Genomic DNA, 27,217 nt, shown 5'->3' with positions numbered 1-27,217 from the left:
CTAAATGGAAAGACATATTGTCATGAATCAGAAGATTTAATATTAGTAAATGGCAATACTGCCAAACTGATCTGCAAATTCAATACAATTACTTTCTCAATCCCAACTGACTTAGCAGAAACTGGCAAGTTATTCCTAAAATTCATATGAAAATGCAAAAGACCTGGAAAGACAAAAAAAATTTGAAAAATAAAAAGATAGTTGGAGTACTCACACTTCTTCATTTCAAAACAATGACAAAACTACAGTTCAATACAGTATGGTAATGGCAAAAGGATAGATATATAGACCAATGGAACAGAAACAAACCCTCATATTTACTGTGAAATAATTTTCAATAAAGATGCCAGAAAATTCAATGAGAGAAAGAATAATCTTTCAACAATTTGTGCTTTACCACTGGTTATCCATATGCATAGGAAAAGAGTTAGACTCCTATCTCACCCTATATACAAAATTCAACTCAAAATAGATCAGAGAATTAAATATAAAAGGTACATATAAAACTGTTAGAAGAAAATATAATCATACACTTTTAGGTCCTTGAATTAGGCAACAGTTTCTTGGATACGACACCAAAAATAGATAAATGAAACTTCACCCAAATTAAAAGTATTTGTCCTTCAAAGAACACCATTAAGAAAGTAAAAAGACAATTGACAGAATGGAAGAAAATATTTTTAATTCATATATTTGATTAAGAACTTAGATCTAAAGAACTCTTAGAACTCAATAATAATAGATTAACCAATTCCCAAAATGGGCAAAATATTTGGATAGACATTTATCCAAAGTAGATATACAAATGGCCAATAATCATTTTAGAATATTTTCAGTATCATAATCTTTAATGAGATACAAATCAAAACTACAATGAGATACTACTTTATACCCAGTAATATGGCTATAAATAGAAAAAAGAAAGAATGGAAGAGAGGAAGAAAGGAAGACAGGAAGGGGGAAGGGAAAAAAGAAGAGAGCTTGGGAAGCAGGGAGAGGGGCAAGAAAAGAAAGTAGAAATAAATAAGGAAAGACAGATAATAAGTGTTGTCAAGGATGTGGAGAAATTGGAATGTTCATACATCGCTTGTGGGATTATGAAAAAGGGCAGTCACTTTGGAAAAAAGCTTACCCATTCTTCGAAAAGCCAAACATAGAATTACCATATGATCCAGAAGTTCCATTATCCAATAGATATAAAAATATATACCTTCACAAACTTATATATGAATTTGCAATAAAAGCACTATTCATAATAGCCAAATGTGGATATAATCCAAATGACCTTCAACTGATGAATGGATAAGTAAAATGTAGTATATCTATTCAACGGAATACTATTCAGCCATATAAAGCAATGAAACACTGAAACACAGTACAACATGGAGGAACCCTGAAAACTTCATGCTGAGTAAAAACACCACTCACAAAAGGACACAGCAAGTGATTCCATTTACATGAAACATACAGAATATAACAATCCATAGAAACAGAAAATAAAATAAATTAGTGGTTACTAGGGGCTAGGGGAGGGAAAAACAGGGAGTGAACACTAATGTTTCTGCTAAGGATTACAACAATGCTCTCAAATTAGTGGTGATGGTTGCACAATTCTGTGAATGGGCTAAAAAATGAAGGAGTATATACTTTAAAAGAGTAATTTTATAGTATGTGAACAATATCTCAATAAAGCTGTCATTTTTTCAAAGTCACATACTGTAGTATGATTCCATTTATATAACACTATTGAAATGAAAAAATCATAGTGACAGAAGACAAATTAGGAATGAGGCAGCGGTAGATGTGACTATAAAGGGGCAGCTTAACAGAGATCTTGGTGGTTATGGAACAGTTCAATGTCTTGAATGTGTTTGTGGTTACATAACTCAACACATTTGTGTATTAAAATGGCATAGAACTATACACATACACTGTACTAAAGTCAGACTCCTGACCTTGTCATTGTACTATAATTATGTAAAATGCAATCTTGGGAGAAACTAAGTTAGAGGTCCATAGAACTTCTCTGAAACTTCTTTGCAGCTCCCTATGAATCTAACTATTTAAAAATAAAAAGTGAGAAAAAAATTTAACTCCAATTATCTTTAAATCTCATCTTAATCAACAATATCCTAATTATTAACACAGCTCCCTATGAGTTTCTTAATACCCTAAAATTATACCCTAACAAATAGATATAACATATTACAGACTTTGAGGCAAATATGTTTTTCACAGCAAACAAATAACAAGGTACTCATGTTTATTAGTTTTGTATTTGTTTGGAATCAACCAAATACTGCTATTCATTCTCTTCAGTGTTTAGCATACCGCTTTGTACACAGTGGGTACTCATGAAATATCTGATTATGAATGAATTCTGAATCTTTAGGTCTCAGACAACAAACTGAGCTCCATTTCAATACTGAAAAGTCTAGTCTAAGGTAGTATCGATACCGTTTAGGGAATCTTTTTTTCATATTTAAAGATTGCATTTCTTAGAGTAGTTTTAGGCTTATAGTAAAATTGAGAGGAAAATAAAGTTCCCATATACCCCAGCCCTCACACATGCATTCTCTTCCCCTTTAGCAACATTTGCTACCAGAGTCACACTGCTACAACTGAAGAAGTGACAATGACACATCAACGTCTTACCTAAGTCATCTTCCTGTCCAAAGTCCAAGTTTCTCAGACTCTGAAAAAATATTTCTTATCTAATTGTACTTCTACTACAGTTTGCATAAAGATACTTCTTTGAGCTCTATGCTATGCAATCACCACTATTTCTAGTTTAAATAAACAGTTGTACTCATAAACCTTTGGGGGATAAAAGCAACTTTTTCAATGACATGATGCCATTGTATGTGTTGTGTCAGAAGACCCCAGAGTTCAGAACAGCATCATGCTTAGCTTGTGTCTGCCCACTCATATGGGTGTCCCCACAGAGTCAGATCCTGGCTTTCCCCACTTTAGTTACAATTTAAGGATAAGTAATATGGACCTCCACGGGATTAGGACTTGAATTTTACCCTGGAGAAAGCTCTTTAAAACTGGTTTCACAATCCAAGATGGCCAGGAGTAGGGTTTACAATGGCACATGTGAGTTCGGCTGCAGTTCAATAAACACTATTCCCCAACATGCCGACACATATCTATACATTAAAGTATCTGATTTCCTGTAGTTATTCACAGTGCTCATTCATGTGCCATCAGTTCAGTTCAGTCACTCAGTCATGTCTGATTCTTTGCAACCCCATGGACTGCAGCATGCCAGGCTTCCCTGTCCATCACCAACGTCCAGAGGTTGCTAAAACTCACATCCATCGAGTCAGTGATGCCAGCCAACCATCTCATCCTCTGTCGTCCCCTTCTCCTCCTGCCTTCAATCTTTCCCAGCATCAGGGTCTTTTCCAGTGAGTCAGTTCTTCACATCAGTATTGGAGTTTCAGCTTCAGCACCAGTTTTTCCAATGACTATTCAGGACTGATTTCCTTTAGGATTGACTGGTTTGATCTCCTTGCACTCCAAGATACTCTCAAGAGTCTTCTCTAAACCACAGTTCAAAGCATCAATTCTTTGGCGCTCGGCTTTCTTTATAGTCCAACTCTAACATCCATATGTGACTGCTGTAAAAACCATAGCAAGTCATCACATGCCATATATAGCTTGATTAATACCAGAATTTGAGTTTATGAGAGGTTCACTCTCAGATTTCTGGCTGACAAAGTATAAAGCAAAGAATGAATAGGTATAATGATTAAGTTCTCGATAACTCTGACAATGCATGTTTTTTGATAGGATGGGTCAAATACAGCTTGGACCTTAGGACTTGTATTTCCTACAATGAATCTTTACCATGGGACTAATAGACACTTAGTTCAGTTCAGTTCAGTTGGTCAGTCGTGTCCGACTCTTTGCGACCCCATGAATCGCAGCATGCCAGGCCTCCCTGTCCATCATCAGCTCCCGGAGTTCACCCAAACTTATGTCCATCGAGTCAGTAATGTCATCCAGCCATCTCATCCTCTGTCATCCCCTTCTCCTCTTGCCCCCAATCCCTCCCAGCGTCAGAGTCTTTTCCAATGAGTCAACTCTTCGCATGAGGTGGCCAAAGTACTGGAGTTTCAGCTTTAGCATCATTCCTTCCAAAGAAATCCCAGGGCTGATCTCCTTCAGAAAGGACTGGTTGGATCTCCTTGCAGTCCAAGGGACTCTCAAGAGTCTTCTCCAACTCCACAGTTCAAAAGCATCAATTCTTCAGCGCTCAGCCTTCTTCACAGTCCAACTCTCACATCCATACATGACTACTGGAAAAACCATAGCCTTGACTAGATGAACCTTTGTTGACAAAGTAATGTCTCTGCTTTTGAATATGCTATCTAGGTTGGTCATAACTTTCCTTCCAAGGAGTAAGCGTCTTTTAATTTCATGGCTGCAGTCACCATCTGCAGTGATTTTGGAGCCCAGAAAAATAAAGTCTGACACTGTTTCCACTGTTTCCCCATCTATTTGCCATGAAGTGATGGGACCAGATGCCATGATCTTAGTTTTCTGGATGTTGAGCTTTAAGCCATATACAGGTGTACACAGACATACTTGCATCCTGCGTTCTCCTAGGCTTCATAGCTACCCGAGATCATCAGAATACATTGCTGTTGGTATGAGTACATCTACTGCACTTCCAGTAGCTGGCATCAGACCACAAGTTCTGACAAACAATTTGGATACAGATCAAACTTATCAGCATGGCATACCATATTCCATGAAATGACTCTTGGGTTCTCCATCTTCACCTCCTACTGTATCTCATCCACAATCTATAGTCCAGCCATTACACACCACCTGACCTTCTCACATCTCCCCAGGCATTTTCATGCCTCCCATTTCTTTGCTTGTTGTTGTTGTTGTTATTTGGTCAGTCAGTCACATTCAACTCTGGGACCCCATAGACTTCAACATGCCAGGCTTCCCTGTCCTTCATCAACTCTCAGAGTTTGCTCAAACTCATGTGCATTGAGTCAGTGATGCCTGTCCTCTGCTGTCCCCTTCTCCTCCTGCCTTCAATCTTTCCCAGCATCAGGTCTTTTTCAGTGAGTTGGCACTTTGCATCAGGTGGCCAAAGTATTGGAGTTTCAGCTTCAGCATCAATCCTTCCAATGAATATTCAAGGTTGATTTCCTTTAGGATTGACTGGTTTGATGTCCTTGCAGTCCAAGGAACTCTCAAGAGTCTTCTCCAACACCACAGTTTAAAAGCATCACTTTCTTGGCTTGGTTGCTACTTTTGCCTGACGTTCCTTCCCTTCCACTATGGCATTTTCCAGAAAACACCTGATCATCTTAAGAAACTAATCAATAAAAAAGTGCCCTCATTTTAAATACTTTATAGGCACTATCTTATATCATTGATTTTTTTAAATTAATGAGGTCAAAATCATTAAAACCTCTATTTTACAGAAGAGGAAACAAAGGCATATGAAGGTCAAGAAATGCTCAGAGTCATCCAGTGAGTAAGTGGCAGAGCCCAGATAAAAGTCAGGTTTGTCCCAATTAGAAAGACTGTGTTCATAACTACAAAATTATCTCCTCTCCAAACCATTTTGTGATTCTATAGTAGAATCTTTGATGAATTTTCTAAATATTCAGATATCCCTAACTCCATACTGACCTGTATTATCAGATATCATGTTTCTAGAGCTCCTGGATCTAGATTTTGGAAGAATTCTCTGTGTGACTCTAATATACAACCTGTTTGAGAACCACTGTCTGATGACATAAAAGGGCTTACAACAACTATTGACACTTAGTGTACTACTAAGAAATTGGATAGCTTCTGAAATGAATTTTGAAAATTTAACCATTTTTCATAAAAGTTAAATGAGACATATCTATTTTGCAAAAATGAGAATCTGTGGAGAAGTATTTCCAAGAGTAACTGCATTCTGGTAACATTTTAATTACATTTTATAAATTAGCAAAAATCTGTTTTCTAAAGAAAAATGAATTTAAATTAGCTTTCATTTAAATTCTTGACAAGGGATCAACTACAGTTGTGTGGAAAAGATCTGAAAATTTGATTGAGTGTGTGGCTGTCTCAGAGTCCTCAGGCATCAGAAATAAAATCTCAACTAAAATGCAGAAATATCAATAATAGTTCAGGCTTCATACTACTCAGGATCTCATGTCCCTGGAACAGCAAAGAAAGACATAATCAATTTGAAATATGAGAAAACAAATGAAATGGCATGTAAGAGTCCTCTGATATTTTGCTAAGTGTTGTTTTTAAGTGATGGAAACCTGAGAACCAATAACATTTGAAATTTTATTATGCAGGTTCTATAGGGCACACCTGAAGCAACAGAGCATGCATACACGCACAGAGCACTTTTGCCACTTCATGCTTTAGTTACCTTAAGGCAAGGCTCTTTGCCTTTGTATTTATGTAATGTGAGGTATTTGAAATAAAATTTCTGGGTTTCTTACTTTTTATTTTGAAGGACAAAACAGTTGCAAAGCACAGTTTTCAAATATTCATCACCCAGCTTTTGCTATTAACATCTTATCTACCCAGAATAAGATTATCAAAACCAAAAAATTAAAATTGATACAATGTCACTAACTTAACTAGAGACTTGGAAATTTGACAAGTGTCATGCTAATGTGCTTTTCTCCAGAACAGGATCCTGTCTAGGATTCCACATTGCAAATAACTGCCATAATCTCCAATCTTAGTCTTTGTCTTGCATAATCTTGACATTTTTGAAAAACACTGGTCAGGCAATTTATAGAATTTCTCAATTTGAGTTGGTCATATATTTTCCCATGATTAGATTCAAGTTATACATTTGGGGCAAGAAAGTGATTATGCCTCATAACAAAAGATTCACAATGCTGTCAGATCTTATTACTGGTGATACTAACTTGAATCACTTGGTTAAGCTGATGTCAGTAAGAGTTCCCCACTGTGAAGTCAAAAGTTTTGCCTTTGTAACAGAGAGGGTAAAGAGATACATTGTGATTATACAGATATCCTCTTTTTTGTCATAATTTTAGTATGTTTACCTAAAGATAATTTTCAATTTCCTTCATTCCTTTATGTTTATTCATTGAAATTCTACAATCGAAAGAGCTCTTTCCATTCCTCTACACTCACTGATTGATTCAACTATTTATTTATATTAGTATGGAGTCATGGATACTGACTTTATCCTATGGATTATAATCCATTACTATAATTATATTTATTTTGTTACTCAAATTGCCCTAATGTGGCTATTGGGAACTCTTTGAAGTTGCCACCTTTGTACTTTTGCCATGTTCCCATCATTTTGTGGGCACTTCTTCACTTCCTGGCACTACACAAGATGTTGCAGTCTTATATTGTATTTGCCAAGAAAAATTAGATGAATGATTTAGTACTGCTCAGAAACAAGAAAATAGACTCTTTTTATTTATTTATTTTTGTTCAGTCCCCCTGACCATTGCAGGCTCTGATATCTTTCTCCTCTTTCTGAGAATTTTGTTTTCCTTCATATTCCAAAACACTGCATTTGCCAGAGAATGCTAGATAAGTGCTAGGTAATTGTCAAATGACCAACATAGAAAACTGACATTTAAGGAAAGTCGTTTAAGAACAACCTAACCACTCGTTCCCATAGGTCAGAAAACTTTCTTTCTTTCCTTTTAACAGAAACCCTTTCTTTAATTAGAAAAAAAAAAAAGTAAACAAATCCCTAACATTGTATTAGTCTAAATACATTCATATAAATGTTTGAACCTACAACATTTACTTGCCTGACAATCAGTATAGAAGTTGGAGTATATTGTAGTTCCATTTATTTATTAATCTCTTCATTCATTTCTATATTTTGGTTTGATTAGACATTTCCTGAAAATTCTAATTTGCATGAAAAAGTAGCTGCAAAGTATATGAACTTTTTGAGTACTACAAATTAACAACTATGTTAAGATTCTTTCAAAGAAAAATGATCTGGAAACTGTTTTTTAAAATATTAAGAAATACTTGCTTTTAAAGTGAAACATTTAGGTTTCAGATACTATGAAGCAGTAAGTATACGCTACACTGCCTCCTCTTGAATGTAGCTATAAAACCTGGACAGAATGAGTGGAGGAGCTCTTAGAGGACCCAAAGTCAACAGCAGCAGATGGATAGGGAAGAATAGAATTCAAATACCATCATACAAGTGGTAAATTTCTCAGTTTTTTAGTGTTGCATCCCCCAGAAACAAAATGAGCACTTAGATGCTGCTATAGATAAATGTTTGTGCACTCCCTACCAAATTCATACTTTGAACTCTAGTCCCTCAGTGGGACAGTATTTGGAGAGGGAGTCCTGGGGAGGAGATTAAGTCAAGAGAATGGAGCCCTCAGGAGTGGGATTAACATCCATATCAAAGAGACCTCAGGGAGGCTGCTGGGGTGCTGGTAATTATTTCTTCATGGTGTTTGCACATATTGTCACCTATAGTGAAAGATCATCAATTCTTATTAAAAATAATAATAAATGATAAAAGAGACTTCAGGGAGCTCCCTTGTCACCCCTTCCACCACGAGAAGATCAAGTGAAAAAAATGACTATGAAACAAAAAGTGGGTTCTAATCACAAACAGTTTGAGCTTCCCTAGTGTCTCAGATGGTAAAGAAACCTCCTGCAATGAGGAAGACCTGGGTTCAATCCCTGGGTTGGGAAGACTCCCTGGAGGAGGGCATTTCAACTCACTCCAGTATTCTTGCCTGTAGAATCCCCATGGACAGAGGCGCCTGGAGGGCTATAGTCCATGGGGTCACAAGGAGTCGGACACAACTGAACGGCTAAGCACAATCAGATACTGACTATGCTGGTGCCTTGATCTTGGACTCCCCAGCTCACAGAAATGGGACAAATAAATTTCTGTTGTTTATTTATAACCCCATCAATGATGTTTTTGTTATAGCAGCTCAAACGAACACAGGTGCAAAGAAAGAAAGCTCCAGGAGAAGCCTATTGTTTTAGTTCAAGGAATAATAGGAAAAGAGAACGTATAACTCAGAGAGCGTGGAAATCTGGTTTCTGCTTTCTTTTATCCATTCCCCTGCCCCAGCTTTCAGCCAAGGCTTAGGTGACAAGTGGTAGCAGCAACTTTGACTAGAAGAGGCAATGATGGCAGCCAGCTAAAGCCAAAATTTGAAGAAAGGGGAACATTCCTTTAAGTCTGATGAAACTAAAGTTTCAAAAAAAGTGGAGTCAAATCCACTGCTCTTTTTCTGTCTCTGTCCTGCTGCTACCTGGTCCCAAAGACAAGTGCAGTTACGGAAGTACACAGGAGAACACGGTAACTACAGTCACAGCATTCTGGCCACAAGACCAGAAAGAGGTTCCCTACTGGAAGTTACCAAGGAGATCATAAGAGAGAAACTTGGGAATATGACTGCATAAGGTTGTTTATGAAATCTTGGGCATACATATGCATGCGTCAAATTCAACAAACCACATTTTGAGAACTGAACTAACAGATACAACACCACCCAGATCTAGGTGGTGCATACACAGCACAGATTTGGATACCTCTGCAAAAGTCTGGAAAACTAAAGTGACATTAGAACCACAACCCACAGAAAGTTAGGCAGAACTTGTAGCCTGAGTCCCATCACCTTGAAACCACCAAGTGTGATATTTTGACTAATAAGACATATTAATATATATTTGGTCATCTGAAATACATATTTAGTTATATATATTTCTCTCTCACAGTTCCCCAAACCTTTGGAATTTCCTGAGCAATAAAAGCAATGGGAGAATCTTTTGCCATATTTGGTCTCTCATCCTCAGTTCCTGAAAGAGTCATGAAGGTGAAATAGGTATCTTGTTATTCATAACAAGCCCCTTTTCACCACATCTGAGTTTACGTTAATGAGGTGACTTTTAGGAAACACCTAAAGATGAGCTCTAAGTGCCAGGGGAACCAAACATTAAATAGAAGGCTGGAACTTTTGCTCTACTTCCTGATTTCCGAGGAGGGGAGAAGGGCTGGAGGTTGACTCAATTACCAACAGTCAATTATTTTATCAATCATGCTTTGTAATGAAATCACCATAAAACCCCAAAGGAAAGGGGTTCAGATAGCTTCCAGGTTGGGTAACCAGAATGCTTCCATGTGACACCACACCAGTCCTCAAACTCTACCAGGACAGAAGATCCTTCATTTAGGACTTTATTTTATGCATCTTTCATCTCATTGTTGATTTATATCCTTTAATATCCTTTGTAATACAACAGTAATGTAGTGTGTAAACAAATTTCTTGAGTTCTGTGAGACACCCAAACAAATTAAACAAACCCAACCATTCACCACAGTGCAGTCTGATCCATTAACACAGAACAGCAGAAGTCTCACTGGCATGAGAGTTCAAACAACTTTTGACCAAACACTGACTGGGTATTAAGCTACTCTGACCCAGGGGCAATGTCTAGGAAGCTATGTTTAAAACTAAAATCACACTCGTCCCTAGAAGCCTGAGCAATTGCTTCTGAGAAAGCAAAACCAGTCCCAGAGAGAGTCCCCAAGTGACTAGTCCCTGGCTAAAAGTAGGGCAAAATAATGTAAACTCTCTGAACTCATAACAGCCTCTAAGCCATACACACAAACAAGTGTAAAGGATAAAAACCTAACTGGCTGAGAACAATCTTTGACCACTAACTGGATTATGTCTACCCAAGAGCGAGCACTTGGTAAAAGACAAAACAAGTAGAACCAATCTGAGCTGGAACGTTAGGAGCTGTGCAAAAAAGACTTCACAATATCAATGCAGTCAAATCATGTTGTTTGACCTCAGTTCAGTCACTCAGTCACGTCCGACTCTTTGTGACCCCATAGACGGCAGCACGCCAGGCTTCCCTGTCCTTCACCATCTCCCAGAGCTTGCTCAAACTCATTCCACTGAGTTGATGATGCCAGCCAATGATCTCATCCTGTCATCCCCTTCTCCTGCCTTCAATCTTTCCCAGCATCAGAATCTTTTCAAATGAGTCAGTTCTTCACATCAGGTGGCCAAAATATTGGAGCTTCAGCTTCAGCATCAGTCCTTCCAATGAACATTCAGGATTAATTTCCTTTAGGATAGACTGATTGGATCTTCTTGCAGTCCAAGGGACTCTCAAGAGTCTTCTCCACACCACAGTTCAAAAGCATCAATTCTTTGGCACTCAGCTTTCTTTTTTTTTAATATTCTTTTTTTTATTTTTATTTTTTATTTTTTAACTTTACAATACGGTATTGGTTTTTCCTTATGGTCCAATTCTCACATCATACATGACTACTAGAAACACCAGAGCTTTGACTAGATGGACCCTTGATGGCAAAGCAATCTCTCTGCTTTTTAATATGCTCTAAGTTGGTCAGAGCTTTTCTTCCAATAAGCAAGTGTCTTGTAATTTCATGGCTGCAGTCACCATCTGCAGTGATTTTGGAGCCCAAGAACATAAAGTCTTGTCACTGTTTCCATTGTTTCCTCATCTATTTTCCATGAAGTGATGGGAGCAGATGCCACGATCTTTGCTTTTTGAATACTGAGTTTTAAGCAAATTTTCTCACTCTCCTCTTTCACTTTTATCAAGAAATTCTTTAGTTCCTATTCACTTTCTGCCATAAGGGTGGTGTCATCTGCATATCTGAGGTTATTGATATTTCTTGGCAATCTTGATTCCAGCTTGTGCTTCATCCAGTCCAGCGTTTCACACGATGTTGTTTGACCCAGTAAGCAACAAACAAAGCAACAACTGGGGTAGGGGGATCTAAATTACAAAACATGCAAATAAACAGTAAAGTGCATCCCATACACAGAAAGAAAGAGCTGGCAATAGAAACTGCCTTTGAAGAGGCCCAGACAGTGGACTTAGCAGAAAAAAACTTCAAAGCAGCTATTATAAATATGTTTGAAGTACAAAAGGAAAGCATGCTTAAAGAATTATAGGAAGATGTGAGGATGATGACTCATCAAAGAGACAATATCAATAAAGAGAAATATTCAAATTATTAAAAGGAACCAAATGGAAATTCTTAAGTTGAAAAGTGCAATAACTGAAATGAAAAATTCACTCAAGGGACTCAATTATATATTTGAATTTTCAGAAGAAAGAATCAACAAACTTAGAGATAGACTAATAGGAATTATTCAATCTGAATTTCAGAAAGAAAAACAAATTAAGAAAACTGAACAAAATCTCAGACAAATGTGAAACACTATTTAATGATGAACATACACATAACTGGAGTACCAGAAGAAGAAAAAGATGAAGAATATCAAATAAATAATGGCTTAAAACTTTACAAATTTTATGGAAAACATTAATCTACACATCCAAGAAGCTCAATGAATTCTAACTGGGATAAATGTAAAGAGATCGATACACACCCAGACACAGCATACTCATAAAGTTCAAAGACAAGGAGAAAATTCTGAAAAGACCAAAAGAAAAACGACATCACATAAAGCAATCCCAAGAAGATTAACACATAGCATCTCATCAGACACCATGGGAATCAGAAGGCAGTGAAACAACATACTCAAAGTGCTGAAAGTAAAGACTGTCAAACAAGAATATTGTATCCAGCAAAACTACCTTTCACAAATGAAGGCAAACTAAAGATAAACTCAGGTAAACAAAAGCTAAGAGAATATCTTGGTACATAATACACTATAATGAATACCAAAGAAAATTCTTTAGGCTGAAACTACATGATACTATACAGCACTATGAACTCACACACAGACACACATAGAGAATACCAGTAAGATAATCACTTAGCCATTTATAAAAAGCAGTATAACTGCATATTTCTCCTCCTTTAATCTCTTGACATATTTAAAATGATATTGCAATAAACTATATGTAAATAAGTATATTGTTGACCTATAGGATACAGAAATATATTTGACAAAATAGTACAAAGGAGGTGAATAAGGGCAAAGAAAAAATCTCTGTTGGAATAAGGAAAGGACATCAAATCCAACTCAAGTCTATAACTCAAATCCATAAGAAGAAAACAAAATAGCATAAATAAAATTAATATTAATATTAAAAATTCCCACTCCAGAACTCTTGCCTGGAAAATCCCATAGACGGAGGAGCCTGGTAGGCTGCAGTCCATGGGGTCGCTAAGAGTCGGACACGACTGAGCGACTTCACTTTCACTTTTCACTTTCCTGCATTGGAGAAGGAAATGGCAACCCACTCCAGTGTTCTTGCCTGGAGAATCCCAGGGACAGGGGAGCCTAGTGGGCTGCCGTCTCTGGGGTCGCACAGAGTCGGACACGACTGAAGCAACTTAGCAGCAGCAGCAGCATGCAGAAGATAAAAATACTTATTTTATAGGGGTGTTATCCAATACTTTGGCCACCTCATGCGAAGGGTTGACTCATTGGAAAAGACTTTGATGCTGGGAGGGATTGGGGACAGGAGGAGAAGGGGACGACAGAGGATGAGATGGTTGGATGGCATCACCGACTCGATGGACACGAGTTTGAGTGAACTCCGGGAGTTGGTGATGGACAGGGAGGCCTGGCGTGCTGCGATTCATGGGGTCGCAAAGAGTCGGACACGACTGAGCAACTGAACTGAACTGAACTGATGACAGTGAATGGGACTAATGCTTATACGGCACTGAAAATACTGAAGTCCAATTTCTTTTTACATGTTTTTCCATGATGTGTGTGTATGTGTATGTGTGTTATGTGAAAAACACCTTGTAAAGAAAAATGACAATGTCTACTTTGTTGGCCCAAAAGACAAAGATTAAAGTACTTCTTTCTTTTTTTCAAGCTGTAAGGAAGCATTAACTATCATCTAAGAACAGCAAAGGGTTTTATGTTATTCAGAAACTAATGGAACTACTCTATTTGTTCTTTTATTAGGCCCCAGTAACAGTAATTGAGAAAAATTAATTCTTTGATTCAAGAAAAACTTATTAAGCACCTACTAGGCAATATCCTGGGCTCTGGAGATCTGATTTTATTAAGAAGATATGATTACTGTCCTTGATACAGAGAAGTCTATTAAAGAAATTCTCTCCCATTTCAGAACAATGAAAAAATAAAATGTAATCATGCAAAAAATAAATAAATAAAAATAAAAATTCTATAAATATAGACTATTGTTGTCTGATTGTCTGTTCAGTCACCCAGTTGTGTCTGACTCTTTGGACCCCATGGACTGCAGCCTGCCATGCTTCTCTGTCCCTCATCATCTCCCAAAGTTAGCCCAAGTTCATGTCCATTGCATCGGTGATGCCATCCAGCCATCTCATCCTCTTACATCCTTCTTCTCCTTCTGCCCTCAATTTTTCTCAGCATGAGGGACTGTTCCACTGAGTCAGCTGTTTACATCAGACGACCAAAATACTGGAGCTTCAGGTTCAGCATCAGTCCTTCCAACAAGTATTCACAGGTGATTTTCCCTTAAAATTGACTGGTTTGATCTCCTTGCTATCCATGGGACTCTCAGGAGTCTTCTCCAGCACCACAGTCTGAAGGCATCAATTCTTCAGCACTCCACTTCTTTATACAGTCCAGCGCTCACAACCATACGTGACCATTGGGAAGACCATAGACTTGACTATACAGACTGCTTTTCAAGACACTGTTTAAGTTTGTCATAGCCTTCCTGCCAAGAAGCAAATGTCTTCTGATTTCATGGCTACAGTCACCATCCACAGTGATTTTAGAGCCCAAGAAGAGGAAATCTGTCACTACTTCCACATTTTCCCCTTCTATTTGCCATGAAGTAATGGGGCCAGATGCCATGATTTGGTGCTTCCCTGGCTCAGATGGTAAAGAATTCGCCTGCAATTCAGAAGACCTAGGTTCAATCCCTATTTCTATCTATCTATCTATCTATCTATCTATCTATCTATCCCCAGACTATCTCCTGGAGGAGGGCATGGCAACCCACACAGTATTCTTGCCTGGAGAATCCCCATGACAGAGGAGCCTGGAGGGCTACAGTCATGGGTTGCAAAGAGTTAGACACGACTGATTGACTAAGCACACACACAGTCATGATCTTGGTATTTTTAACATTTAGTTTTAAGCCAGCTCTTTTACTCTCCTCCTTCACGCTCATCAAGAGGCTCTTTAGTGCCTCTTCACTTCCTGCCATTAGAGTGGTTCAGTTCAGTTCAGTCACTCAGTCGTGTCCAACTCTTTGTGACCCCATAAACTGCAGCACGCCAGTCCCCCCCATCCATCACCAATTCTCGGAGTTTACTCAAACTCATGTCCATTGAGTCAGTGATGTAATCTAACTTCTAACCATCTCATCCTTTGTCTTCCCCTTCTTCTCCTGCCTTCAATCTTTCCCAGCACCAGGGCCTTTTCAAATGAGTCAGTTCTTCACATCAGGTGGCCAAAGTATTGGAGTTTCAGCTTCAGTATCAGTCCTTCCAATGAATATTCAGGACTGAATATTCACACACACAATACAAATAATATGTCTGAATTTGTTCATCATCTGAAATGTGTCATATACACTCAAAGATGAACATAAATTCTACTTTTTCATCTCTTGTCTACTAAGAATTATATCCAGACAAACTGTTTTACCTCAGATCTTCATCTACTGCTTTCCAGTTACAGGGAGCACTGTATGTACATATTTCCCAGCAGTATTAGAAACAAGGATATAGTTTTGCTTGATTTGTATAACCCTCTCAGGGCTATGCAACTAATGAATGTCATTCAAAAAGCAATCTTTGGAATACATCAGCGGTGCATGTGTGTATGTGTGTTCATGTGTGCTCATGCATGCCTGTGTGTGTAAGGTAGAAAGGGCTTGAAGAATAGCTCTGTATTTTGGGGAGCTTCTGACACTTACTATACGAATATTGAAGGATTTTTCCCCCAGATGCTCAGATATTTTGCCAAAATGTGCTAAAACAAAATCACTTAGAGACTATGAGCTAACCTAGAGATTAATAAAGCCTCCAACTTCACAGGCTTCCACAAATAATGATATGAAAACAACAGATAATTTTTAAGTGATCAAATATTTCAAGACTTCACTCTGTTTGTTTCTATGACATATTTATCCCATATGAAAGATTGGCTAAAGGAGTTGTAATGGCCTTCTGGGACAGGAAGAATAAGGTTTCTGTAGAAAATGTTAAATTAATTTTGATGGTGATGCAAAGTTAAGGAAGGGTTGTTAAGGGCTGGCTTGCTGCCACAGGGTGGGGTTTTGTTTTGGTATCCTTTTAGGGCCTGCAGGTGTTTGGCACCAGTTAAAATCAGGGCCAGCTGTGATATTTCAGTTCTGATATTCCCTCCCAATAGTTCTCAGAAGTGATGCTTTAGGGTGATGTCTTACACCTGATGTCTTCAACTTGTGTGGTACAAATATGAAGACTCTTTTAAATAACACCAGTTTTGCGACACCCTTTGCCCTTTCTTTCCCACTCACAGGTCATGGCATCAAGGAGAAATAAAAATATTCATCAGAGGTTCAATTATTCATAATATATATATTTTAATTGAGCAGTTCATTCAAAAATGGCCATATACTAGAATCACCAAATATACGGTCTTGAGCAAAATAGAAACAGCAGGATAACAAATTCTCCTTTGATTCTCATAGTAGATAATAATGCTTTTAAATCCTCTCAGTGGTGAGATCCATACCTGTTTTTGCAGGAATTTGAATAGTCTCTATTAAAAGCTACATTTTCTTTTAAGTTTATTTGGGTTGGAAAACCTCAAACCACAATGTAGTTCATGCACATGTCCCCAAGGGCATGTTAAATAGGACCATACTGAGGCCATCTAGTAACCCAAGGGCATGTTAAATAGGACCATACTGAGGCCATCTAGTAAGATTTTTAAGCTTTTTAAGAATTCTTTTAATGTACTGCACAATTTTGGCCTGAGTAAAAGAAGGTATTTTAAGAAAGCACTTGGAAACATGACTATTAAAATCTATATGCAGATAATCTATATTATACTTCTATAATGCATAGTTTTCCTCAGATAATGTATCTCTGAGGGAGAAAAAAACAATAAAACTCCCACTAAAAGGGTTTTGGATCAAAACTTCTCAGAGCTATCAGTAAATGCAGACCAAAACCCCCTGTAGTATTCTTGATTGACTTAACAGTGGATGCCTGCAGGATCATTTTAACTGTGCAAAGGACTGCAGCATATAATCAGAGGATAAAAGGTAGACAACCTTGCATCTATCCAAGGAAAAAATCATTTGTAGTTTCAATTGAGTCAAATGGCAAGTTTTCTTAGAGCATGAGACTATGAAGACATTATTTTGGTTAGGAATAATTTCAACCATCAAGTAAACTTGTCTACCATGTTCAAACCAGAGATGAAATATAAATGGTCCACTTGATAAGTAGGTTCACAAAAAATTCTCTCCTGCTCTTTGATGCTTCTAATTTTTTTTGTTTTTGGTTAGACATACCCCTTTTCACTTCATCAAAGTTTCACTTCCTGCGCCATGTTCCAGGCCTTGTACTTCACCCAAATCAATTTTCAGTTGTACTAGCAGCTGTGCTGGCCAGGCGCACATGGAGAGCTGGGCCCCGGGCGCCAGTGGCGCAGTCCCACATCCGAACAGAAGTGGCCAGTTCCATGTACCGGGGGCCAAGAAACTCCACAGCTCATCAGGGGAAAAACAAGGGAGGACACCTTGAACGGAAATCATACTTTTATAGAAAATGGAAAACAAAAAGATTTTCAGTAATCAGAAAAATGATGGGCTGAGCACTTCTTGGCACAAAGTTTGCGGATGCATTTCCTTAAAAGGATATTAGTTAGAGCTTGATGTCAAGCTGATGATCCCCATCCTCACAGCTACACTGGATTTGCCTTTATCCACTACATGATGATAAGTAAAAGATATCTTTTAGTAAAATATAACTGTGAAGGGCACCATAACCAGAGCTATTACTTTTTACTGAACATTTACCATTTAACAATCCCTACTATGTGACTTTGATAAACATTATCCCATTTAACTTTACAGTATAGAGAAAAGGTTCTATTTCATTACTTTAGCGTTGAGGAAACTGAAGCCTAGAAATCTTATAAAACTTCTCAACACTTCTGATTCCATGGTCTTGGCTATTGTATTATGCTTAGTCCCTGGAGTTTCAAAGGCTTCTCAGCCAGCTCCACATATAAGAGTCAGTCAGTGCCACACAGGGGGGATAGTAGCCACTTGATTATTTGGAAACCTGTACTTTACAAAGTTAACCAACTCACTCATCCCCTGATTCATGCATCAGTGAAATTTTACTGGGTATTTGCTGCTTAAGTCAACTTATAATTTATTTTTCAGAAAGTAAAAGAATTACTAAATTCATGCTAAATCCCTAGCATCTGGTACATAGTAAATGTTGAATACAATAAAAAGGTTTGTTAAATGAACTTTCAGAGTATTTCTCTTTTAGATATTATCTTAAGGCATGTTTTCTTTAATAATTTATTTTATCAAAATTTTTAAAATTTATTTATTTATTTTAATTGGAGACTAATTACTTTACAATATTGTAGCGGTTTTTGCCATACATTGATATGAATCAGCCATGGGTGTACGTGTGTTCCCCATCCTGAATGCCTCCCTCCCACCTTCCTCCCCATCCCATCCCTCAGGATCATTCCAGTGCACTAGCCCTGAGCACCCTGTCTCATGCATTGAACCTGGACTGGCGATCCATTTCACATATGGTAATACACATGTTTCAACGCTATTCTCTCAAATCATCCCACCCTCACCTTCTTCCACAGAGTCCAAAAGTCTGTTCTTTATATCTGTGTCTCTTTTGCTGTCTCCCATATTGGGTCATCATTACCATCTTTCTAAATTCCATATATATGCATTAATATACTGTCTTGGTATTTTTCTTTCTGACTTACTTCACTCTGTATAATAGGCTCCAGTTTCCTCCACCTCATTAGAACTGATTCAAATGCATTCTTTTTAATAGCTGAGTAATAGTCCATTGTGTATATGTACCACAGCTTTCCTATCCATTTGTCTGCTGATGGACATCTAAGTTGCTTCCATGTCCTGGCTATTGTAAACAGTACTGCGATGAACATTGCGGTACATGTGTCTCTTTCCATTCTGGTTTCCTCAGTGTGTATGCCCAGCAGTGGGATTGCTGGGTCATATGGCAGTTCTATTTCCAGTTTTTTAAGGAATCTCCACACTGTTCTCCATAGTGGCTATCCTAGTTTGCATTCCTACCATCAGTCACTCATTAACAGAGAAATGCAAATCAAAACCACAATGATGTACCATCTCACACCAGTCAGAATGGCTGCAATCCAAAAGTCTACAAGCAATAAATGCTGGAGAGGGTACGGACAAAACTTACACTGTTGGTGGGGATTCAAACTAGTACAGCCACTACGGAGAACAGTATGGAGATTCCTTAAAAAACTGGATATACAAAAAATTTTTAACTCCCTGTTTTTTTCATCTTCTACAGTCCTATCAAAATACCTAATGATAGAGAATCCTTCTAAAATAGCCGAACACTTCCAGGCATGGGAAAAGAGATACCTTTATTTCTTGTGCCAAACAGTCCTACATACAATTGTCATAGTAATCTTCGCTCATATTTAAAATGTATTAATACTACACTGTTCTCTAGTCTTTCTAAAACTCCAGATACTTTTATACACAGATTTTGGTATTTAAATTCCAAAGAAGAATGAAATCATGTATAAAAGAAACCAACTCTATTCTTGCAACTAGAGTATGACTGTCAATAACCATAACTGTATGATTAAGAACTTTTCATGCTAGGACTGTAACAATTAGAATTTGGTTTTGGTGGATAAGAAGGTATTTTTCAGAGACTTTTGAGGGAGCAGAAAAAATTGGTATCCTGGCTTAGGATATATTATATTCTCCATTTGAAATTTTGTTTCAGTGCTAAAAATAAGCCACAGACCAATGTTACAAATTTCCTGTAGGTCCAAAGGAGTTCCGATCCAAAATTGAAAGTAATTAAACTGATCTACAAGGGAAAATTGAGAATGAAAATCCTATTTACCCAAAATTCAATTTGAGCCAGCCCACAAAGTGAACAGTTTTAAGTGTGGGACCTTAGATCCTTGTTTATCAAAGCCTAAAAAATAAGTAGTCATTGAATATATCTAATAATTTTTAAAATAACATTCCTGCTTTGGAGCCTTTATTCCTAATGAAACACAGGGGGAGCCAACAGAAACGCTGATGGAAGAACTCTCAGGAATCATCTCTACAGAAATGTACCCTTAAATTGAGTTACACAGGAAGCCCTATACACCTCGGTTCTACTTGTAAGCAGGGGAATAATGGTAAAACCCACCCATTCCTCTACAACAGCTTAAAGCCAAAGCTTGGCCTCATTCAAACTTATGAAGTGAGATAACTGCCCCTCTGGTCTGTTATATTCAGGGCATATACACTGCTACCTCATCACAAGGAATCACTGGCATTCACCACCAATGTAGTGTAGTGGGGACCCCTTAACAAAGACTCAGTCCGTATCAGGAGGACTCCCTTTCCTCCAATTCTTATTGACCATTCTTTCACTAGGAAAAAAGCCTTTCCATAATCACCATCTTGGCCAAAAAAATAGCACAGCAGAATTCCTGCATTAATCATCTTTGTTTTTTTCTCCTCCAGTAAATACTGAAATCATTGATTTGAATACATTTCAATTTTCCTTTAAACAGATATTTGTGTAAGACAAAGGTACCAAAGTTAGTTAGGTCAGTTTTTTCCCTTAAAAGGTGTATTCCATTTTCAGCAACTTATTTCAAAGAAAAATCTACCATTATAAGAATGAAAAAAATGAAGAGAAATACTATAATTTTGAAATGTTGCAAGCTGACAAGATACATGAATAATCACAGTGAAAGTTTCCAGAAAAAGGGAGCTCCTCTACATTATGGAATTAATATGTGACTTTGAGCAATGGTAAATTGCTTGCAGTGAGGCTGATTGAATAACATCAAAACTTATTATTCTGACCTTATCTCAAAATAATCATTTGAACAGTGTTGTAGAAGAAATATTTTTTCAGATGATCCCAATTTCTGAAACTCAAGGAGTCTGTAAACAATGTACAGCATGAATCTCTATTCAATTTTATTTCTTCTTCATGAATATTGCACATTATTCAAAGCATATAGATGTCTCTAATCAGCAAAATTAATGATGACTTCTCTGTCCATTTTAAAATAGCCATATGGTGAGAGGGGAACTGTGACTCTGAAAATTATGCATTTCTTACTCTTACTTCTTCCTGCAGAGAATGATCTCTGAGTGCCTGATCCCAACTCTCAATTGTTTTTATTCCATTTTTCAGGAAAAAATAAATGCCCTAACCTTGAAAATGTCATGTAGTGACTGCTGGAGAAATATGTTAGATCTAATTGATATAAAGGTACAATTGTAGACAGCCAGTTCCAAATTCTGATTATTTTTTATTTCAGATGCATAATTTAACCTAGAGTAAAAAATCATGTGATATGACTTTTCAAGACCAATGGCTAATGTACATTTATATGAATCAGTCTGGATAGAAAAAAAAGAGGTAAATTCTTGTGTTTTTAACCAAAACATACTAAAAATTTCAAAAAACAAACCTGGGGTTCTGCAAACACATTCTTCATGTTGTTAATCGGGCCATACGGGACGCCACTTCCTTCAAAGAGCTGTAACCACTTGCTGGTCATTTCTTCTTTAAACCTAGGAACAGATTGAAAAACAGATGCACCTTTATACTTAAAGAACACAACCTTTTTTCTCATACAGCCCTCTTTGAAAGCAACTGATAATGACAAAAATATGTTTCTTTAACTTTCCTTGTGCCTAGTTTTGACAGAATGTTGCCAACATGAAACAACTTGAGTTGCCCTGCAAGCGATAAGAACAGTCACTCAGGTCCCCTTGTTTAAAAACCCACCATAGAGTTGAAATTCCTCCTACTTCTTCCTCTATGAACTTTTTGACAGAGAGTCCCTCAGAGAAGAAAGATTAGGTATAAAATGAGCTTTTGTATTAACCAAGCTTCAAATGTGGTATTGAGCACTTGATGAATTTAATAATGATAATATAATGTTACTACAGTTTTGAGCATAATGTCATTTACAAAGTGGTTTTTTAGATCTCAGGAATAGTATATGAAGTTAAGATAGACACAGATATGCTAAATTATTCCTCAAAACAAAAAATAAACCAGTGAATCTGTTTTAAAAGAAAGCTATATGTTTTATCTACCTTATAGTTAAGGCACATCAGAATTAATAGGCACAACTACTGGCCTAAAAAAAAAAAAAAACAACCTTAACTATTTAGTTACTTGCACTGTGGCTTACTGATCAGAACAAATGGAGACATGCAAAGACTAGTATCTAAATTCATCCAAGCCCTTTACCTCTGTTTGTTTCTACTATAACTTAGAATTGGACTTCTCAGACACAAAAACTTATCTGATGTCCTTTTTCCTCTAATAGGTCTTAAGGGAAGGGGACCTACTTCATTAATGAAATATATTGTCTTTTGGTTTTCTGTTAAGACAGTGAATACGGGAAAAAAACTTGGATCCTCAAAGACAACTCAACACTCATAGTTCATAATATATGAAGAATTTTAGAACTGTTAGCTGTTAAAATAGTAAACTTTTTTTAGTTAAGTAATAATATAGGCTAAAAGGGATTTTTTTAAAGAGTTAGCTGTAGTGAATTATTAGCAGCACATATTGAAGTATTAAAGTATTAATGCTTCATCAATATGGAAGAACTACTGGAAATGTGGAAATATTTAATATTAATGGGCTTCTATTGAGCTCTTTTAGACATAGCTAGAGTTAATCTCAGAGCAGTAGATTCTATGGGAATTTGTCAAAGAAATTGATTTCTTCCACTATTTAAAAAAAAGATAAATACAGTATCAATATTTTAACCATACTTCTTTTATTGCCATCTAACAGATAAAAAGAAAAAGATGGAATTAATGTAGTCTCTGAAAGACAAAATATGAACAATTGTGTTCAATCATAAATTTTTATATAAGGATCTAATAAAATTTTTTAATGAAGGTAGGAGTACATTTCACTAGGAATGTAATTAATCCTATTTATATATCCACTTGTTTTACAACCATTTAAGGAGTTCCTACTATACGCCAGGCATTGATTGTTGTTGTTGTTGTTGTTTTAGTCACTAAATCTGACTCTGTTGGACTTTTGTGACCCCGTGGACTGTAGCCCACTAGGCTCCTCTGTCCATGGGTTTTCCCAGGCAAGAATACTGGAGTGGGCTGCCATTTTCTTCTCCAGGGGATCTTCTGACCTAGGTATCAAACCTGCACTTGTCTCCTGCACTTGCAGGCAGATTCTTACCACTGAGCCACCTGGAAAGCCCAGGCATTTATTACTGCCTCCAAAAATATTGCCTTCCTTTTCTTCTCCATTATGATAAAGACGTTTCACTACACACATTAATTATGGCCCAATAATGTTAACTATCCCTATTCAATATATAATAAAATTTCTCACTTCTAAGTACTGAAAGATATCCTGTCACGGGAACACTACAACGCAAGATTAAATGTCTTGAATTAGTGGATTCTTCACATCCGTGTTTTCTGCTCAATGACTGTTAAAGTCATCACCTGGCCAAGATTTCCTAAGATAGATAGATAGATAGACATCACCAAAATGATATATGTTGAAAGAATAGAAGTGGTACTTTGAACCTGGAACCTTTCCAATCAGGGTATCAATTATTTAAGTGTTAATAAACAGAGTGTTATAATGGTTAGTATGGTACATTTTCAAGACAAATGAATTTATCACCATTGAACTCACCCAAGTGGCCTGAAAGATATGCGCAGAAAATGCATGTCAATATCTAAACAAACCCGTAGCTGCAGACTTGCCAACAAAAACTCAGGGGAATATTTGAAGTTTTAGTATTTATATAAGCTTTTCACCACTGAGCAAAAGAGAGGGATTTATTTCATGTTATGGAAAACATCGGATGCACTCTGGATGTGAGGTTGGAGAGAAATGCAGCGTCTGGAGCTGAAGTGTGACCACTGTTTGTGTATTTGCGTGGGTGTGGGCGTGGACGTGTTCACAAAAGCCTTAAACTCAATCAGTCAGAGACCAAACATCACTGCATTCCACTGCTCCCAGAGGACATACCCATCATTTTCTTCTGAAAATCTATCTCTTGATCTAAATCTGATGTAGAATCCTTTCCTTTATCTATGCAAAAAAAAAAAAAAAACCCTGTAAACACATGTTTTTTTGAACCACAAAAATTTTGCTAAAAAAAAATGGAAAGAGCTGATTTAAATCACTCAGGGCAACACAATCCTGAGCTAAGACAAGAAGGGTGTCCTTGGATCTGGCCCTGAAGCTAGGGGCCTCCTCTGGGAAGTTATCTGGAGACTCATAAAACAATTCAGACTTAATTGTGAACTTAATAAACCAACCCATATATTTAATTCTACATTTCTGTTGAATTCACTTGATGCCAAATGGTTACTGTTAATCAGATTACACCATTTAGGAAGACTTGAGTTTAAATTTCTTAACATCAAAATTTAACCTATAAAACAAACCCGAATTCTTCTCTTTAGAGACTGGACTAAAGTTGCAGCCAAATTCAAGACCACAGAGCAACTAGTAAGAGATCCATGCCACGAAGGTAAGATTTGGAAATAATCAATAAATTATTATTAATAATTGTTATAACAAATGGTGATTATTTCATTAATTAATATTTAATTATTACTCATTAAGGAAATTATTAATAAATGCTGGTCATTAATTGTTTGATCTATATCTTATCAATTTTATCCTCACAAGCACATTATAAGGTAAGTATTACTCTCCTTTGATCAAAAGGAAACTCAGATTCAGAAAAATTAACCTGTTCAAATTCATATAGCTTCCCCCCTCCCAATGTTTTGGAGATATAACTAACAAATAAAAATCACATATATTTGATTTGTATAATAGTTTGTATAATAGGATTTTTTAAGGAGAACAATGCGATGATTTTAAAATACGTATACATTACGAAATGATTACCAAAATCAAGTCAATCAATGGATCCATCACCTCACAGTTATCATTTCTATGTATGTGGTTAGAACACTTATTTGTTTTGAGCATTTGATATAGTATTATTACCTATAATAACCATATTGTATATTAGAGCTCAGAATTTTTCATCTTTTAGCTGACAGTTTATTCCCTTTGACCAGTATCTCCTCATTTCCCCCACACCATATCCCCTGGCAACCAGCATTCTACCCTCCGGTTCTATGGGTTCAACTTTTTTTGGATTCCACATATAAGTGAGTGAGATCACATAGTATCTGTATTCCTGTGTCTGGCTTATTTCACTTAGCACTAAGATGCTTCTTCACTTTCATCCAATATGCCTCAAGGCAAATCTCTTTACATGAATACTCATTCATTCCTATGCTTTTCACAGGTTTGTTGTGTGCCAGTCATGGGGGTTACAACAATAAAATAGAAAGTCATTGTATCCAGAGACCACATTGTCTAATGGAGAACACAGTTATGAATATTTATGAATTACAGTGCAGGATGCTGAGACAAAAATATGAATGAATAACTTCCAGCTGAAGCACCAAAGAGGGAGACCTGCACAGGGCCTGGGGGAGTCACAAAGGGTTCAAAAATGAGGTGACACTTGAGCCAGGTGTTGAAGGATGAGTTAGAATTTTCCATGTGAAAGATGGGAATAAGAATCTTCAGGCAGAAAGATCAAGGTGTACAAAGACCCAGTCTGGAAAGAATCTGAAATCTCCTGTATCTTGAGTAGCTGAAGATGAAATGGAAAAGGGAGGTTAGAACCAAAGTATGAGGCACGTCATGAGCTCTGCTAAGGATATTGCATTTACACTGGCAAAGAGGAACCCAGAGAGGTCTTTCATTAGGGGACCTCAACATTGATACTCAAAATCAACATTGATACTGAGAACAGAAGGAGACCGATGAGTTTAGAGAAAAAGAAACTTGACGGAGGCCCCATGCTGTCTACCCCTGATGCTTCTTAAATCTACCTCCTCATCAGTATCCTCCATATTATTGTCAACCAGAAGCAAGTTTTCAATTGGAAAAATAAGTTTTCCAGACATTCTTACACCTTTTTGTTACTATGCTATTTATCTGCTTCCAATCTATCATCACTGCTTGAGCCTCTGAAGTCTGACTTGGTCATCAACACCTTTTGTTACCCAGTCTCCAAGGGTCGACAGTGACCACTTGACAGACCCAATATTCTTTCCACAGTCCTCATCCTGCTTGCTTTCTGTGCAGTATCTGATGCTGTGGATCTATCCTGTATTTAACTCCTATGATACAATACCTTTTTGGATTATTAATAGCTCTTTGGCCATTTCTGTTTCTTTTATTAATTCTTTCACTTTTTCCTTCTAGTCCCAATAGTCTTCATTTTCTTTTATGCACTTAAGGAATCTTGTTATTGCTATGCAGATGATATCCAAATTCATATTTCTAGTCCTGATCTTGCTTCAGTTCTCCTTTTCTGGTTACCACAGAATATTTCCACTCAGCTGCAGTATTACCCCTATAAACACAACTTGCCCATGGATGATTCAACCTCCATTTTCCCCATAAACCTAATATTCCACTTTGCCTGAATTCAAACCCTTGGCTAAATGTGGAACTTTGTCTTCTCATCATTTCTTATAATTTATATATAGTTATACTGAAGAATCAACTTTTCAAAAGTTGACCTTTTTCCTCTATTCCCACTATTACTATCACTATCCAGGCCTTTGATTCATAACACATGGTCTATGGCAATAATTGATTAAAAACTTACTGCCTCCAGGGACTTCCCTGGTGGTTTAGTAGTTAAGAATCTGCCTTCCAGTGCAGGAGACACAGGTTCAATCCTTGGTAGGAGAACTAAGATCCTAAATGCCGCAGGGCTACTGAGCCTACGCACCACAACTAAAGAGTCTGTGCACCACAACTAGAGAAGTCTAAGCACTGCAATGAGAAGCCTGCACATTGCAACTAGAGAGAAGATCCCATGTGCCACAGTGAAAAGCTCATGTACCTCAAGGAAGAGGCAATACAGCCAATTAATTAATTAATTAAACAATAAAACTTACTGCCTCCAATTTCCTCCTTTCCATAAATCAC

At 37.1% G+C, this 27,217-nt stretch overlaps 1 protein-coding gene across 6 annotated transcripts in view; it reads right to left on the bottom strand.

Moving 5' to 3' along the window:
- SUGCT (succinyl-CoA:glutarate-CoA transferase) overlaps positions 1-27,217 on the bottom strand; it is an 832,600-nt gene that overhangs the window by 468,183 nt on the left and 337,200 nt on the right. For all 6 annotated transcript variants that reach the window (XR_003510718.1, XM_027539173.1, XM_027539172.1 and 3 more), the window contains one exon: positions 21,645-21,747. Coding sequence is in view for 5 of the 6 variants with exons in the window: in XM_027539173.1 (XP_027394974.1) it covers positions 21,645-21,747 (103 nt within the window). In the remaining variant the exon portion in view is untranslated. The remainder of the gene's footprint in view (positions 1-21,644; positions 21,748-27,217) is intronic.

The sequence above is a fragment of the Bos indicus x Bos taurus genome, chromosome 4 (assembly GCF_003369695.1).
Source record: "Bos indicus x Bos taurus breed Angus x Brahman F1 hybrid chromosome 4, Bos_hybrid_MaternalHap_v2.0, whole genome shotgun sequence".
NCBI lineage: Eukaryota > Metazoa > Chordata > Mammalia > Artiodactyla > Bovidae > Bos > Bos indicus x Bos taurus.
Note: the sequence above shows the minus strand (reverse complement) of the source record. Positions and strands in the feature narration are given on the sequence as shown.